Below are 18,430 nucleotides of genomic sequence, written 5' to 3'. Positions count from 1 at the left end.
TGCTGCGGGAACAAAATGGTAAAATGGATTTTAAAGTTGTACAGCTAAAATGATTGTCTGATATTATATAGTTTCATCAGCGTGCCGAAAGCGAGAATACATTTCATTCTTATACTGTCACAGCCAGGGATGGGCGAGCTACTTTTAATTTGTAGCCGGCTAGGCTACAGCTACTTTTTTTCAAAATGTAGCCGGCTACACTACAGCTACAATTTTCCAAAAAGTAGCCAGCTACTTTGGGCTACTTTTAAAATGTAGCCAGCTTCTTTTGGCTACTTTTAAAAGCGTGATGTTATAAAAGTTAGCTGTAGCAGCTGGCTGTAGCATACATACACAACCATCAAACATACACACAAAACACTCATTACTTGCTTTACAAAGTTTTTATTATAATAATGAAACGGAGAATGCGATAAATACCGACATTTTATTTAGTGAATCCATAAATGCTTCATTCATTCCTTGCCCCCTTTCTCCCCGGCCTTTTTCAACACAATAAGTAACGTATTTTACGATTATTAAACATTTCTGGATCTTTTTTCCTCCTCCCTGTTTTAGTGACAAAGAAAATTATATAAGTTTTTTCCGATAAACATTTGTTTTCTATAACTATTTGTTCCCTATTACTTAGAAATGAAAACGAAACAGATGCTTAAGTATCAGGTACCTGGTGGAATTTTCAATAAGTTAGGTTATGTGGTGATGAAAAATGTCAACCTCTTATCAATACTGTGACAATGAAACAACAGACCATTGAAAATAAATGAGTTTTGCATGGAATATAAGTAAAACACTGCTTAATCTAATTTAGGCAAGCAGATCATAAGGCATTTTTTTTTCTAAACACTGACACTGAAAACAAAGAAAGGAACACAAACTAATTGTTTCCAAAAGCTGATAGGGTGAAAAGTATAGTCCTGGCAATACTAGAATAGACTTTAATTATATAGTAGGATGTCAAATGTAGCATATAAACACTGAAATATATTTTCAAAAATGATCTGATACAAGATATATTTATTTTAAATCTTTAAGCTTTGAATTTCTCTGTTTGTCGTTTTTGACATCCAGTCTAAACTATAAAAACATATTTCTCAAGATTGGCTTGTGGTACAGCAGTAACATTTTGCAATTTTGTTTAGAAATGCATAAGCTACAAAGTGATGCATTTGAGAATATGGTATAAACATTACTTTTGATAAAATTAACATTTTTCTAAATATTTTCTAAATATTTTATTGCCACATTCACATTGAGTCGGGGGTACCATGTCTGATTTTTTATATCTCCTAGAAATCTTGAGATATCAAAACGCCTTATGCATCAGTTTTCTTATCGGTGCCTCTAGTTTACAAAAAACCCAAAACCTTTGGTATATGACTTATGGTATTGTGTAAATTTGTTTTTTAAATGCTTGTACGTTTGAAACAAAACGTTGATTAAGTCACAATTTCACTTTAGGTACTCAAAAACAGTTTTAAAGTGCTATATTTAGTTACTTTGTTACTCTATATTTAAAAACCCCTAAAGATATTTAAAATATGGATTTTAATTTTTGGAGTGTACCGGTAACCTTAAACAAATCTACATTCTTTTAGTCCTTCATAGAATTGAATTTGACCAGAACTTTGGCCTCGAAGTTGCTGTCTGTCACCCTAGTGCACAGCTTTTGTTCATGATAAGTCCTGCCAGACTGAACAATCTCTCAACAATTCTTGCATTTGAAACTATACCCCATTTTGTGGCTTCGCAAAATGTAAAAAATTTCAAATAAGGCTGGAAATTGATGGGTACGTCCATCTTCGTTTTTCAAATGAAACAAAATACCACTCCCGCCACTTGGACGACACAGTACTTCCGGTTACTGAGCGTTCGAGAAACGTGGGTGTCTGGCTGTCAAGACACCGAGCAGTGAGAGCAGTGGCTGTCGTCGTCTTGCTGACACGCTGTCGACGAATGGTCGTGAAAGTAGCCAACATGTAGCCAAGCTACAGCTACTTTCTAAAATGTAGCTACGGCTACAAGCTACTTTTTTTTTAATTTGTAGCCGGCTAAGCTACAAGCTACAAAATTTGTAGCTGTAGCCTACAGTCTTCCGTCAGTTCCGTCAGTTCCCACACGAGCTAGTGCTCTTCGTTTATTTCGAGTTTTTTCTTCTCATCACCCAGTCGATGACAACGAGAAAGAGGACGAAGGACATCCGTCCTGACGTGAAGCCACTCACTTTGCTGCCTCCGTGATACACACAGCACTGTTTCTTGATGTACCTGTGAATGCTGTTTACGAGAATGGTTTCTCTCATATAATTAATACTATTAGCATTGTCTGTTGAAATCCGTATGCTCCTAGAATCATGCGAGCGAGGGGAGGTGGATACTATCAAGGGATGCTTTTCAAGTCGATGTAGTTTATGCACAGCGATGCAAACACTCCTATGGTGTATAATGCGAAGATCTGGTGTGTGCATCCCCCTCCGTTTTTGAACCCTGTTTCCTCTTTTCTCAGATTTTCTCTAAGGCTCCTCTGTACCAAGACTCTACAAACAATCTTCATTGGAGCTGATAATAAAGAACTCACCCTCTTGAGTGGCTTCAGAATGATGCTTTTTTCCACGTTTCTGGAATTTTCTTTTCCTCTCTCGCTTTTTTTTTTTGGCGGGAGGGTGGGGGAGTTTTTCCAGTGCACTGGCGCTAGTAATGGGCTTTACTTTTAGAATATCCGCATTTATTCTGTGCTCTGTTTCTGTTTGTTTGATAGCCTCTACTATCGTTGACTGTGATTTGCCCATGTTTCATTTCAACTGCGTATACCGCCACTTCTTTATCTTTAAAGTGTTCTGCATGCCCACATATTCTTCCTGATATACGTGTACTCGTCTCCAGCGTTACTGATATATAACCAGCTATTACTGCAGCCATCATGATTTTATTAATTTGTTTATACTAATAACTAAGTTCTTTCAATTGTTTTTAGAGGATAGTGTGATTGCATGCTTTTTGCGTGCATTTTTTTTTTTTTGTACCAAGAAATAGCAAGAACACCATTATTACTTTTCAGACATTAGTTCTCGACGTCTTACTTATCAGCTAGTCCGTGACCGCTGTCAAAAGTATGATCAATGAAGGGTCTCAAGTGCACAAATAGTCCACACAGTTGTTAATTTCCTGTCGGAATTGTTTTGCCCGACATTTCCACATCTGCAGGCGGCGGCAATTCGGCACAAGTGTCTCCAGCACCAAAGTTCCAGCCCCTGCCATGCTGGCTGTTGGGAATTGTTGTCTCGGTCTTCGTGTCGGCAGGTGAGGTTTTCGAACTAACCCTGCTATTCAGCTGAAAATTACAATATTGAGAAAATACTAATTAGCCACTCACATCAGCTCACTGCCGAAAATCCCAAATGAATGGGCAACTAAATTAAGCATCAAACTTGAAAGTTGACATACTATTTCCATTTTTAAGTTTGACCACTGATAAGGGTTGCTCTTTTTAAAGTGGCTCAACTAAAAAATAATCTGTAGTTTTATCCGTTTTATTTTACTTGTTATTTTACTATATTTTTCTTTTTTTTAGTTTATAGCAGATCGTTGATAATTAGTGTCCCAAAAGCAGCAATAACAAATCAATTATGTTGTGCCTCTTTCTGCTAGTATGAAAGCCGAACCCATCTGTCGCCATTCACTCCCCTTGGTCACTGCAGCACACTTCAGACTTGAACGACCGAGTGTTCAGTCAGGGAATACTAATAAGAAGACTGCGGGTTTCAGATCCTTCTCCAATGTAGCCCCGCTTTTGTGGAACTCGCTTCCCTCTCGACCAAGGAGTCTGATAGTATTGGATCTTTCAAGAAAATCTTAAGACTCACTTGTTATAAACTTTTTTTGAAGTTTTCATTTGACCTGCAGTTTGGTGGTGCTGGGATCACCGCGCATTGAGGGGGCGCAATCTTTTGTGATGTGGCATACTAGCGCGCTACAAAACTACATCATCATCATCATCATCATCATCACTGGATCATTGGATAGACAACCAATTACCTCCCTTACGTTGGTTGTTAACAGGGCAAAGTGCCGAACTGTCAAACCTCCACAGTTCCATTGTATTCGTAAATATATTGTGGCAAACCCAATAGAATCTGGTTTAACTCAAATTTAACTTAGAAACAAGATTTAGCTCAGCATGTTGACTATATTCAAATGTCACGAATGTTTGCCCCCAAAACCATTGGTTCCTTGTGACCTTCCCCTTCATTCACAACTTTGATGAACTTGATCAAACGTTCGCTATTTTCCTAGTTAACATATGTCCCTTTCCAACCTTAATTACTTTTACTATCGCAAAGCGTTCGTAAAGTGAGAGAAAGTTCGTTCAGCTTCAGTTGTTTTGTTCTGTTTTTTTCAGCGGCAGTGGACCTGGCCTCACCGGAAGTGTTTGACCCCAGGTTTTACATCAACACTAACGTGGAGGTGCTGCGGGCTGGGGTCAGGAGTGCGGCTGGCTGCCAAGAATCACTGGCTGACACACGGCATACATGAGGGGCTGCAGGCTTGTGGCAAATTCCACTCTGTGCAGTACCATGGCCAGGTGAGTTCTCGTCTTCAATACATGGACAGGCTAGAAAGTTATTGCTGACAAGACGAGTGAGAGAATGCTAGAGCACAGGCGATGGTTTCCACTTTATGAACATTAAAATTATCTACAAGGCCATTATTTATACTCATATATTCATGAACACGTCATAGGTCACAGGTCATACGTTTACTATTATATATGATTACTAAATCACAACATAAACATTCATGTTTATATGGACAATTCTGCATTATTAATGTATGATATATTAATTGACAAGAATCTTTCATTATTAATTTATGATTTATTACTTGATAGGAATCTCATATTATTCATTTATTCTAAATGAATTGAAAGCCGTGAAAAACGGAAACTATTCCCACAGGTACAGTGATCTTCATAACGCGTTCGGGAAGGATTACCAAAGAGCTGTGGAGCACTACCTGACCTTTGGGCTCAAAGAAAACCGCCTGGGCTACCTTGAAGGGGGTTATGGAAACCGATGGACCGTGTCAGATCCTAGTCACGGTCTGTTCGTCAGTGCCTCTCGGAGGATGGGGGGTGCTATCGATAGCTTGGTGTGGAACAACCACGAATTCATCAACGCTTGGGACCACGGGCGAGAGCTGCAGATGGCGGTAAGTGAAACTTCCAAACGAAAAGTTTGAATATCTGAATATTAAGAGATTGACAACTAGATGTGACTGAGTCCTGTTCATCTTTCAGGGGTGATTGTACCCTCCTCACTTCCCATTTAGTCGTGCTTACCTTTCAGATGAACTTCGTGCCTCACGGCGAGGCGTTCAACCCCACAGAAGGAGGCGGCAGGACAGACAGTCAGGCAGATTCAACCAAAACCGTAATCAGGCACATACATGCTGCAGGCAAGACCCTAACCTCGGAGGTAAGCAGAAATACGTCACGTCCTCCTTTTGTTGGCATTGCTCTCTTTTGTGTGTGAGAGTGTGTGTGAGAGTGTGTGAGAGAGAGAGGGAGAGAGAGAGAGAGAGAGAGAGAGAGAGAAAGAATTCTATTTATGAGAATGGTTTCTCTCATATAATTAATACTATTAGTGTGCTATAATTTTACTGCACAAATTATACCATTTATAATACACTGGGTAGGTTCTCCCAGCTTTCTGGATGAGGGCGAACGATCCAGAGTCTGTCAACGTCATCGACACCTACCAATATCCGTTTTCTAAAAGTCACACTCAGCTGCCCAGGGGTGGCCAAAGCCTGCTTGGTTTTCCAATCAACCTTTACTGTAGCAGGTAAAGATAGCAAAACAGTGCACATGTCTAAGGAGCATATATAACACATTGTACTTCATTGAACTGAACGTTGTACTGTTGAACATCCACATGGTGCAATGTTACAGGTTATACTGTTAAAGTGACGAGACATTGTTACAACATCTGACTGTTACAGGTAAAATGTTACAATTTACGTTGGGAAATGTTACACATTACGGTCTATATTGTATCACTTATCGACTTTTTGATAAACTTCTGTCATCTGACGACATTGACGACAGCATCAAGTTAAAGACAAACACAAACAAGAGAGAACGTGGCTAATTTTCAAGACTGCTGTTCAGGTGACATCCCAGCATACACTGTGCTACAAATGGAGGCCCCGACCGGTTACATGCCCAGCGAGTTCACCGTGTTCCGCAGCGTGCACCTGACCAGTGGTCAGCTGGTGACGTACACCAACACGCACCCAGTCGTTGCCTCCACTGCCGATGATCGCTATGCCATGGGAGTGTTCGCACCTGCTGGCCAGGACACGGACCTTTTCCAGTACTATGGCGTCTTCCACTTCGGATCCAACCCTGACAGCCCTTCTGACGACCAACAAAAGTGGAAGTCGTCTACCGTAAAAAACACATTTCCACGCGAAGTACCCACGTACAGAAGTACACGGTGTACATCTGTGTGGGCACGGTAGTGGACGTCGTGAGCTGCATCAACACTCTCAGGCACTCTACGGGAGATGCTATAGTCGGCTGAAATCTGCTGATGCTTGATAACAGAGACAAGTGCAGTCATTCATACTGATGATTAATGTTCAGAAAACTCTCTTTGATTAAAGATTAGCAAATAATCATAATATCCTTCACTATTTTTACACCTCCAGCTGAGGTTCTTATATTTTCTACAAAGCTGGAACACAAATGATGTCCAGTTACATTTATACAGTAATTCCATTCGGTGTTTTGGAAGTGTACCAACTCGTTCTAGAGAACTATAATTTGTCTGTTTCAAAAAATACTTCCGATAATTTCATTTTCAATTTTCTATTTCTCTTGTGAGTGTACACACCCTTCACACACGCATGCGCTCGTAGTCTCACAAACTCACAATACGCTTCTAACCAGTCACAACACATAGACATAAGCTTTTTTCCCCAAAGTGATATAGTAAAATATAAACAGTGAGCTTAATTTCCATGGTCAGTTTAAATACAGAGAAGATATGCGAAGGACATGCATATTTCGCTGGGAAAAGAAATAAGTGAAGCACTTCTTTCACGACACGCAATTTACGCACGATGATGAAATTCACACTAACATGTGCACAATGCAAAAATGTATACATGCAATTCACTTTAATTTAGGAAAACAACACCTCACTACATACAGCGCAATGCAGTGTGGAACACAATTTGATGTACGCATGGCAAAGACTAAACAGTCGCCGTGTATATCATGTACATCACAGACTGCACCTGTTGAGGGAACGTCACAGTTTCACAGTCAACTGGTAGGTGCTGGAAGTTTTATGCACGTCGCTCGTTGAAAGTCTTTTTACATGTAACGTGGGCTCCTGGTACGGCCATTTCCTTGACAAAGACAATGCTAGAGGTCAGCCAGTCTCCCTTCCATCAGACTTGCTGATCCCACACAAACCCACAAACCATCTCTCAGTCTCTACCTTCTGCCATGCAGTATATAAGCGCCATTTGCGGGGAGGAATGCTTACAAGAAGTCCTGTTTACCAGCAGCCATCATCGTTCTTAAAGGTTTATAGGTCCCTTCTTGATCTAGTTTTCTTCACTGTTTACACCTCACTTTTGTCTGCCATCATCACACAAAACACCTCTTCTCAACTCTGAGACAATGACGACAATATACAGATGCTCAAATGTTTTCGTACTTAAATGACTAAATGACTTCAAAAACTGGATGACAAGCTACAAACTTCTACTAATCCCAAAAGCACAGAACGCCAAAAACATGAGTCCCATAGAAAGTGTATGGTACCCTTAACCCTTAGCAGGAAACCCGACATAAAGGGAGGCAACAACTAAGTCGTGCGATACAAGCTGCTAGAGTTGCTGCTCCTTGTTCAAGGTGCGCTACTCTGCCACACAAGGCTGATGTGGACTCTTTACTAAACAGAACTGTTGCTGCGGGAACAAAATGGTAAAATGGATTTTAAAGTTGTACAGCTAAAGTGACTGTCTGATATTATATAGTTTCATCAGCTTGCCGAAAGCAAGAATAAATTTCATTCTTATACTGTCACAGCGAGTGTTCTGATTAAAAGAAGTATTTTACATGGACGTTTAGCAGTGACAATGACAATGACAATGACAATTCTTTATTAACGAGGGGTAAAATAAGCAACTGAACGCTTTTTTCCACTTAGCCCTCGCCCTTTTCAGGGAAGGAAATTAACTATATAAATGAATTAATTAAGGATTAAATATAAAAAGATAATAAGCATAGAGAAGGGTGGATATGTACAGGGTGATGGTTAAAGAAGAGATTAGCATATATTCACAAGGTCACCTGGAGTTGGTAGGAATTAGAGGGCTTATCCTATATATCTTGAAAGTATTGAGATAGATGGCGTCGAAAGCAGGTCAGGGAGTGCAATTGTTTTTGAGATGGAGAGGGAGGCTGTTCCATGCGCACTCCCTGAAAATTGCAGACTTGATTTGAAGAGGTCTAGTCTAGGAAAGGGATATTCAGTTTTGGGAAGGTTCTAGAGTTATTGGAGGAAACATAGAAGAGAGAGTCTTGGCGATAGTTTACCAAACGTCAGTATTTTATACATGAAATACATTTGTTAAATTTGAGTCTGTTTTTTAAGAGGAAGGACGCCTAGCAGAGGTGAAGTCACGTGGGTCTAATTTCGGTTTTAGCAGGGACGGCTTTGATTGCTCGCCCTCTGAACACTAGCTAGAGGTTTCATGGAGGATCCACTAGCGGAGTCCAGAGGGTAGAGGCATAGTCAATGATGACTGGATGTGGGCTGGTGTAGAAGAGTTTTCTTGTGTGAGTGTCAAGGAAATGTTTGATTCTGGACAGCTGGTAGACTTTTTTGGAGATGTTTTTACTTGTGGTGGAATATGTTGGGACCACGATAAGTTGTTGTCAATGGTAACACCCATTAGTTTGTGGACCTGTACTTCAGTTATTGACTGAGCGCCGATTTGGATAGTAGGAAATGGGGTGGCTAGGTTTTGTCTTTTCTGTCTAGTTGTTAGAAGCATGACTTCAGTTTTCTGGGGGTTGAGGGACATGTGGTTGGATTGAGTCCAAGCCTGGAGCTCGTCGGCGCTCAGCTGTAGGATGGAAGCGAGTGGCTCAATCCTTTGGTGGTGAGCCTGTATTGTGGTGTCGTCTGCAAACATTTCACAGGATTGGGATATATGGAGAGGAAGATCGTTTATGAATATGGAGAAAAGCAGGGGTCCTAGTACTGACCCTTGAGGGACACCGAATTTAACTTCAAGGGGATCAGACAGTTGGTTGTTTACAGCAACTCTCTGAGTTCGATTGTCAAGAAAGGAGATAAGGAGTTCGGTGCTACTGGTACTTAGTTTATATAGAGTTAGTTTTCTGATAAGCAGATTGTGATCTATGACATCAAAGGCTTTGGCAAAGTCAACAAATAAGGCGGCAGAGAAAAGATTATTATTAATATTATTTAGCCATTGTTCCACCATAGATGTAAGAGCGGTGTGGCAAGAGTGACGAGGCCTAAAGCCGGATTGGTTTGTATGGAGGAGTTCATACCTTAGAAGGTGCTCTTGTAGGTGCTTGTGGATGTGTTTTTCTAGGGGTTTTGAGAGAGGTGATAGAATTGAGATTGGACGATAATTTGTAGGGTCGCTTGGATCACCTGATTTGTGAATTGGGATTACTTTTGCTTGTTTAAGGTGCATTGGAAAGTAAGATTTATCAATACAGAGGTTATACAGATAGGTCAGGCTTTTCCGTAACTGGCCGGTGCTGAGAGCTTTAGAATTTTGTTGTTGATGCTTTGTCTGGACCTTTGGTGTTAGAATCTTTAAGTTGGTAAGTGCTTGATATACATCCAATATAGTCATTGGTGGGATGGGAGAGAAAGCATATCAATGTGCTTTGAGTTACAGAAGCTTTGTAACTTGTCTAGATTGTTTTCTTGTGACTTGTCATTTAAAGCTACCCTAGGAGCAATTCCTACAAAATGTGCGTTCAAAGTGTGTTAGGGGCTATTGTAGTTGCGGGACTGGTTTTTCTTGACTTGTTGGTTAGCTGAATTGATGGCTTTCCAGATCAGTTTGGTGTTTCTGTTTTTGCATTCTATGAGTTTGCTAAAGTAGTTTTTTCATCTTGCTTCGTTTCATAGCGGTGACAAAATTTCTTTGCTTTTTGAATTCCGCTTCCTGGCCCCTCCTTTTAAGTTTGTCTCTTACATTAATTGCGGCTTGGAGCTCCAGGTCGAACCAAGCAGGTTTGATGTGGTGTTTAACACGTTTGGTCCGCAGTGGTACATGCTTATTGTATATTGTTAGATATTGGTTGTGCCAGTAGGTGATGGCTTCATCTGGGTCTGTGATATCATATATTTTGTTTAGGGGAGAGCTGTATAGATCAGCTAGAAATTTAGTTTCCTCAAAGGTTTTAAAGGAGCGGTAGGTGATTGTTTTGTGTGAATTTCTGGGAACTTTGGTCCCATTTTTGTGCCACGTCAAGCAAACGGGGAAGTGATCACTGCAGCCTGTCATGGGCACACAGACTTCGAGTATGTTGTGTTGGTTGCTGACGTAGATATGGTCGATGAGTGTCTGTGAAGTGTTAGTGACCCTTGTTGGGGTGGTAACTAGTTGGGTGAGGTTCGCTAGGCTGATCTTCTCTATCCATTGCTTATTCGGTTTGAGGAGGTCGATGTTGAAGTCCCTAGCAGCATGTATTCTTGGATTCAAGGAGCACGGCAATCTAGCATGGACTGAAGTGATCGTCCACTCGGCTCGTTCGCTAGGGTTTCTGTAAATGAATCCTATAAGAAGTGGAGCCGTATTTTTTAGTTTTACTTCTAGCCAGATAGACTCTACGTTGTAGTTTTCTAGGTGGTGCAGCCGCTTAGTGTTTAGTGCTGGCTGATGTAGGTGATTAAACAGTTTCATGTTTGCGTTTTTGGTGCCGACGTTCCAGTGTGTACCCAGGAATAGCGATGTCGTTAAGGGAGACAAGTTCCGTAACCCGGGCTTCAGACAGGGTAAAGATATGGAAGGGGGTTCCGAAGTTGTATATGAATGTTTCTACCTCAGGTATTTTGTTGAGCGCAGTGTTAATGTTGAGGTGGCCTATTCTAAGCCCATCTTTAGTAGGCCACTCTTTGTGTGGACTATGTGGTGACATTTCCTGGGGAATAAGAAGTCTAATTATATGGCGCTATAGAGTACTTGAGTTCCTAAGTTGTTAGTAGGGAAAGAATTTGGCAGACAAAAGTAATCTAGTAAATGTTAGTGAGAAGATAAAATAATCAGCAAGTTGTGTCCAGTTCGTTCACGGAGATTCACAACTGAAGAATTCAATTAGGAATGACAGCAGTCCTTTGTGGCTAATAAACACAGTAATGAGCAAAGGTCTGGAGACCAGACGACGTCTCCAAACAGCAGTTCACACAATGATGCAACAATTATTTTTCAAATCGACGGAGTTATGGCCATAGCCCCGCTGGATAGGCAACTACAGTAGAAGTTTGGCCAATAAGTCCAGGACTGCTTGGTGTCTCCTGCTGGTAACAGTATCTGGAGATCCTCTGACACCTGGGGGATCATATGGAGGTGTGGTCAGCAGAGTGCCGACTGCGTCATCCTGTCGGTGATTGGTCGGCTGATACCGCTTTGCCACTACCTCTGAATACAGCGGTCGTCTAGTGTCTGGAGGACCGAGGGTTGTCTGTCCTGTCCTCGTTTGGAGGGCGATTGTGTGGGTCTTGGTGGTGAGAAAAGGGGTTGCCTGTTGGGGGGGGGGGAGGGGTTGTATGGAGTTTGGTTACGACGAGAGGGCGGGAAGGGGGGTGGAAGCTGATCCAAGGATCTTTCAAACTTGCGCAGCAAGCAGCCTCTTAAGCTGTTCTTAGTCTCGGTATACCGTTGATTTTATAACTTTTTCCAGTCAGGAGCCTGAAAGTGTTCCCCCATGGCCATGTCCCATTATGAATGTGCAGTTGTCGCTAACCTTCAGGAGCCGACAATCTCCGGTAGCGGAAGTACGCAAGGGAGGTCAGTGTAGTTCAAACATCAATGAGCATAATCCCTTGGATGATTTTCTAAAATATTTGCTAGAAGATACACATTTAAAAAATAAATTTCCAATAAAAGATAGACATGCACATACTGATAGCATACGATAAAAAATCATAATTATTACTTATCTTGAATTTTATTATTACAAGATTAGAAATAGCGCTTGATAAATATCATGAAACTCTTTTTGTCATTAATGTACATGAAAATGAGAAAAAAAACAAACAAATGCGTTGTTTATAGACTGTTGACCCTACCAAAGGGATGGTATCTACAATTTTATACAGGTATACAATTATATATATATACCTAAATCACACATATTGACTTAAATTAATGTAAAGTTAGACCTATAAATTTAAAATAAAACTGGTAAAACTGAATTTTTGCTGGTAGGAATTTTTAGACGTGGGTCTCCATCACTTGATTCTGCCAAATGTGTCCAAAGCCAAATCTAAACACTCAATTCTACACGAGACAAGAGGCAGTTAGCGGTCTAGAAGAAGGGGAACAAGTCGCCAAGCTTTGTGATGTTGTTATTTCCCTTTAACTTTCGCCTTAGGTGGGTAGGACGACATGAAGACCAACTGACATTTCTTCCTCCCCCTGTCGTGTGAATTCAAGTAGAAGAGCACGTAGTGCAGGAGGAGGGTTGCGTTTGACCGGTGGTCAGTGGGAATAAGAGAGCTGCAGACTTTCGTATCAAAACCATTGTCAGCTCTAATTATTCGCATGGGTTATCATAGATTAAAGCCTCGATCAGCTTCTATCCAAAAGCAGGAAGAGAGTGGTGGGTGCATCCCGGTACAGTAGTGCACCGCAGTCAGAAGCTCAGGGTTCAGATCTCGTTTCGGGACACTTCATGTACGTGACATTTGTTCCCAGGTCTGGGCGTCGGGGGTTTTCTCCTGGCACTCCGGCTTCCTGCCCCCTTCATTTTCCCCCATTTCATATCTAATTCGTCAAAACAATAACAAATTATCATGTCATTAAGTCGTTACTGTTGCACACAGGCACACATTGAACAGTTTGCATTTTGATGTGTGCTTCCTTCATTGCGGCTTTGTTTTGTCTTCTATTTTCATTGCTCACTCCTAACATTTCACTCCCACAGATCAAGTTATATACTACTTTCAATGAAAGTGTATAAAGTAAATTGTTTTGTTCAGCTATGTCAGTCCATTCTTTTCTGTTTGTTCTCGTTATCTCCCTCTTATCCTCGTTTCTCTCTCGCTCTCTGTGTCAAAAGCATCATTTATTATCATAATGAGGCTTTATTCGTAATAAATGAACTAACATTGTAAAACAGAGATAAAAACATAACTGTCATCAAAGTTAGAAAGCAGTGCACACTCTTTGATGTCTGTGACATCACGACTGTCCTTTATCTAGAGTTCTCGCGAGACTTGGTGAAAGATGAAAAGAAAACCTCTCGTGTATTGTCACGTGGACACTGCACTCACAGTGGTTTGTCTGAACACGTTTGTGGTCATGTCCCCTGAAGTCAAAGCAAAATTTGGATAATTGTATCAAATATTCCAGAGATGTCCTCCCCAGTTATTTTTATTATTTCGCTCGCGTTTAGCGCGGACAGTTTTTACTTTTGAATTTGTATGCCGCTGCTGATAAAGATTCACACTTTTTTTAAGGTCAATTAAAGTTTGGAAAAACTTCAGGGTGTCCTGAAAATTGTATTGACAGACAAATCTGACAGATTGTTTTCTTTCATGTGTCCCACAATTTTTCTGCTAGATTAGTATTTGGCATTTAATTCCAATCCTAATGCCCAGGGTTGTCCATGGGACATATTTTTCTATCCCGTCCCATCCCGTCCATGGCAATTTATGCCTGTCCCATCCAGTCCCATCCCACGGGATGTTTCCCATGGGATTCCCATGGTATTAACAATCCTATGGACAACACTGAAAACCACTTTTGGCTTTTGTTCTATAATTCCTGCTACTTCACATACAATAGATGATTCAGAGGAAAGATTTAAATCCTTGATGAATGAAATAACAGTAAATTTATTTTGCAATATCAAGTATCGACTACCATGGGAAATACAAATGTGTGCTGTCCCATCCCATCCCATCCTATGGGACGTTTCCCATGGGATTCCCATGGGATTCCCATTCCTATGGACAACACTGCTAATGCCTAAAAATAAATTCTACCAGAGGAAATCTACTTACTATTACTAATGTTAATATAAATAATTTAAAAAAAATAATAATAATAATGGGATTCATATAACACATAATCCTCTTTGCCGCAGTTCTTATGCAATTTTCTAAAAGACTGCCAAGAACACCAAACACATAATAATATCAACCTTGTACAACAAGATTTCACATTGCGCTTGCAATACTGAACATATAGTTTTTATCGTGAAATGCAGTAGCCAGAACTGCAAACCTCTAGAATATCTGGAAGAAAACGTGGGCCATTAGGACCCCAAATACTTGTTTAAGAAGAGCTCGGTGGTGGGGGACCCACAGCAAGCAGGAGAATAGCGGACAAAATTGAGAAATCCTGGGGAGCAGGAAGCAAGATGACACATTATGGGACAATAGCACGTAAGAGATAATGAAGTCAACAACTTTTTTTCAAAGTTCCATCGCTATCTTAATAATGATTTAGTTTATTCGATGAAAGCGGGCCTGCTTTAAGCAAAACAGCAATAATGTTGGCCCCCATCTCAGCTCGTTTGGACAGTTTCGCTTAGCTTTACTTCCAAACACCATCACCCTGGCTTACTTTTCTGAATCGCTTCTTCTCGAAGAACTTAATCTCCATACTATGCCTATACAGGACTACGAAAATAGACTTTGCAGCTCTACCAGCGGCAGTTTGGGGCGATACTGAGTGATGGCTGTCCTCTACTTCAGATGTTTGTTCTTAACTAAACCAAGAGGCTTCGTTATTAACTGCCTGCAATTCAGTGTAGGCAAATTATGCCGAGGCAAATTGCGCGGCGGACCTGAAGAGCCGCCTCCTGCTGCAGGTTTTTTCCCCGTGGTTGTGGCTGCTGTTGCCGGCAGTTAATAAAACATAAATGTCACAGGTGATAACCAACACTTTCTTGTGTAGGACAGGGATAGAATGTTGATATAAGTTCGCAGAGAAATTTGCCTGCAACCAAAAATGTTTATACACAAATCTGTACCATCATCACCACTGTCGTCATTATTATCATCATCACTGTCATCAATATTACCTTCATCTCTTATCACAAGAAACGTAGAAAATAAGTTGAAGTGAATTTTCATTTTTATTTATCAGTAATTTCCATCAAGGAATCTCTCTATGTATATATTTATCTACCCATGCTTTTTTCTCTCTCTCTCTCTGTCTCATATAATCTATTCTCCAGTCTGCAATGTGACCAGAGGATTATGATCAATGTAACGTAAGGAAGTTTGAAACGTTCGATAATTTACATACAGTATATTACCTCTTAACTCAGTCTTCCAGCCAATCGTGAAAGAATTTATCCTAGAGGCAGAAGCCTGATTTCTTTTTTTCTTTTTAGCCCGTCCTCCTGCCTCTTACCGGCTATTCTGGGATGTCTCCAACTCACTGGGGCCCCAATCTTGACGACCGGCTTTTAATGCTTGAATAAAACTCGACAGGAAAATATGCTCTTACGTGAAACTGCGACAGCAAGGTACATGCAGCACTGAGTAATTAGTCACGATTCTCTACCCAGACTCACACCAAAAGCACGGTAACTTCCCTTCTCCACGAGAAATGACGAAACGGGAGAGAGAGGAGGGGAGAGGAATAGAGGATATAGATGAAAAGAGAGGCAGACAGAAAAATAGACAGACCGACAGAAAAAGAGATATAGGGAACAAAGAATGGAGAGAGGAAGAGAGAAAAAGAGAGACAGAGAGATAGAAAGAGGGACATGGGGAACACAGAACAGAGAGAGGTAGGGAGAGAGATGAGAGAAAAAGAGAGCAGAAAGACTTCTATCTGAACATACTGTCATGGTCAGGACTGAATGTATTTTCCACAAACAAACAAAACTAGAATATATAAAGGAGAGAAGGATGAACAGCGCAAATAACACAAAGACAATGAAATTTTCAAACTTTATTTTTATTGCTTTTTTGTCTTTCTTTTTATCTCCTCTTTCTTTCCTCATACACCACTGTTAGTTTGGCTCTAGTATGGTTTGTTTCATTTTGGACAACCCAACGAAAAGGAGTAAGAGAGGGAAAAAGAGCAACAACAATAACAACAAATTATAGTTTGCAACTGAAACTCATTTAATTTATTTGCACAGTTTCAAAACCTTCCCCCTTCATCTCATGATTCACGTAACATTACAAGAAATTCAAAGTTTCTTATTTGCAGGTGAAGTACAGGTATACAAACAAAATCAGTGGCTGAAGGCACTGTCATTCACATTGATATATAACAAAGTAATATCACCAGTACAACAATGGAAACACAAAATTTAAACACTGGCACTGGTCCTACAGTTGATATCTGAAAGCTGGGCCATAGAAACATTGGAACCCTGATCTTTCAGCAAATTACTAACAATCTGAAGTTGAGTGTTGTTTGCCTTTAGCTTCTTTAAGAGATGTTGGGCAATCTTCTGGCCATCTGTACAACAAAATAATAGTTGATGCATTTATTCAACAGCAGTTCCTTTGGTTGAAGAGAAAACAATGAACTACACCATTATCACACTTGACTAAGTACCATTCTTAAGATGTTTATTCTTTGTGTTCAATAATTTCATCAGACTTTGTCTCAGACTGTGTGACTCCCCATGAATAATCAATAACATTTTAATGAATAAAATACCTTATAAGCAGATAAGAAGATCTTGAGAGAATATATTGCACATGGTCCTTAATGTTTTGTGGGTTGCAGAGATGTATTATTCACTTCCACTTGCTTTCATGCTCCGATGACATTCTTGGATTTTGCCTGCCTTTCCCTTCCCTTCTTAAGTCTCAAATACAGTATCTCAGTCAGTCAGTTATGCCCGTCGCCCCTCCTGGTGCATAGGCCATCGACGACCGCCCTCCAACGCCTCCTGTCCTGGGCTACCGTCACCAGCTGACCCCATCCAAATCCGGTGAGCTTGGTGTCGGCGGCGAGGTCCCGTCTCCAGGTGTTTCTCGGCCTTCCTCGCTTTCTCTTTCCCTGGGGGTTCCACGTCAGCGACTGTCTTGTGACGTTGGGTGTTGGATTCCTTAGGGTGTGTCCTAGAAAACCCCATCTTCTCCGCAGGACTTCCTCTTCTATAGGCTGTTGTTTCGTTCTCTGCCAGTATCTCAGCTGCGGAAAATACAATCAGAAGACACCATTGAGTGAGTGAGAGAGAGTGAGTGAGAGTGTGTGAGTGTGAGAGTGTGAGTGAGAGTGAGTGTGTGAGTGTGAGAGAGTGAGTGAGAGTGAGTGAGTGTGAGAGAGTGAGTGAGAGTGAGTGAGTGTGAGTGAGTTAGTGTGAGAGTGAGTGAGTGAGTGAGTGAGAGAGTGAGAGTGAGAGAGTGAGGGTGAGTGAGTGTGAGTGAGAGAGTGAGAGTGTGAGAGTGAGTGTGAGAGAGAGTGCGTGAGGGTGAGAGTGAGTGAGAGTGAGTGAGAGAGAGTGACTGTGAGTGAGTGAGTGAGAATGAGTGAGAGTGAGTGTGAGAGAGTGAGTGTGAGTCAGTGAGAGAGAGTGTGAGAGAGTGAGTGTGAGAGAGTGAGTGTGAGAGAGTGAGTGAGAGTGTGAGAGAGTGAGTGTGAGTGAGAGTGTGTGAGTGTGAGAGTGTGAGTGAGAGTGAGAGTGTGAGAGTGAGTGAGAGTGTGTGAGTGTGAGAGAATGTGAGAGTGTAAGTGAGAGTGAGTGAGAGTGTGAGTGTGAGAGAGAGTGAGTGAGAGTGTGTGAGTGTGAGAGTGAGTGAGTGAGAGTGTGTGAGTGTGAGAGTGTGAGGGAGAGTGAGTGTGTGAGTGTGAGAGAGTGAGTGAGTGAGTGAGTGTGAGAGAGTGAGTGAGAGTGAGTGAGTTAGTGTGAGAGTGAGTGAGTGAGTGAGTGAGTGAGTGAGAGAGTGAGAGAGTGAGGGTGAGTGAGTGTGAGTGAGAGGGTGAGTGAGAGTGTGAGAGTGAGTGTGAGAGAGAGTGAGTGAGGTGTGAGTGAGTGAGAGTGAGTGAGTGTGAGAGAGTGAGTGTGAGAGAGTGACTGTGAGAGAGTGAATGAGAGTGAGTGAGAGTGAGTGTGAGAGAGTGAGTGTGAGTGAGTGAGAGAGTGAGTGTGAGAGAGTGAGTGTGAGAGGTGAGTGAGAGTGTGAGAGAGTGAGTGTGAATATTTTCTATCATTAATT

At 41.2% G+C, this 18,430-nt stretch overlaps 1 protein-coding gene across 1 annotated transcript; it reads left to right on the top strand.

Annotated features, from left to right (window-relative positions):
* The first annotated feature begins 4,558 nt into the window (after window positions 1-4,558).
* LOC112576984 lies at window positions 4,559-6,425 on the top strand. The gene is made up of 5 exons (XM_025259893.1): window positions 4,559-4,581; window positions 4,955-5,207; window positions 5,345-5,473; window positions 5,694-5,842; window positions 6,169-6,425. The coding sequence occupies exons 1-5, from the start codon at window positions 4,574-4,576 to the stop codon at window positions 6,170-6,172; spliced, it is 543 nt and encodes a 180-aa protein (XP_025115678.1). The 5' UTR covers window positions 4,559-4,573; the 3' UTR covers window positions 6,173-6,425.
* Window positions 6,426-18,430: the final 12,005 nt, after the last annotated feature.

This window comes from Pomacea canaliculata, linkage group LG12, assembly GCF_003073045.1.
Source record: "Pomacea canaliculata isolate SZHN2017 linkage group LG12, ASM307304v1, whole genome shotgun sequence".
NCBI classification, from domain to species: domain Eukaryota; kingdom Metazoa; phylum Mollusca; class Gastropoda; order Architaenioglossa; family Ampullariidae; genus Pomacea; species Pomacea canaliculata.
Note: the sequence above shows the minus strand (reverse complement) of the source record. Positions and strands in the feature narration are given on the sequence as shown.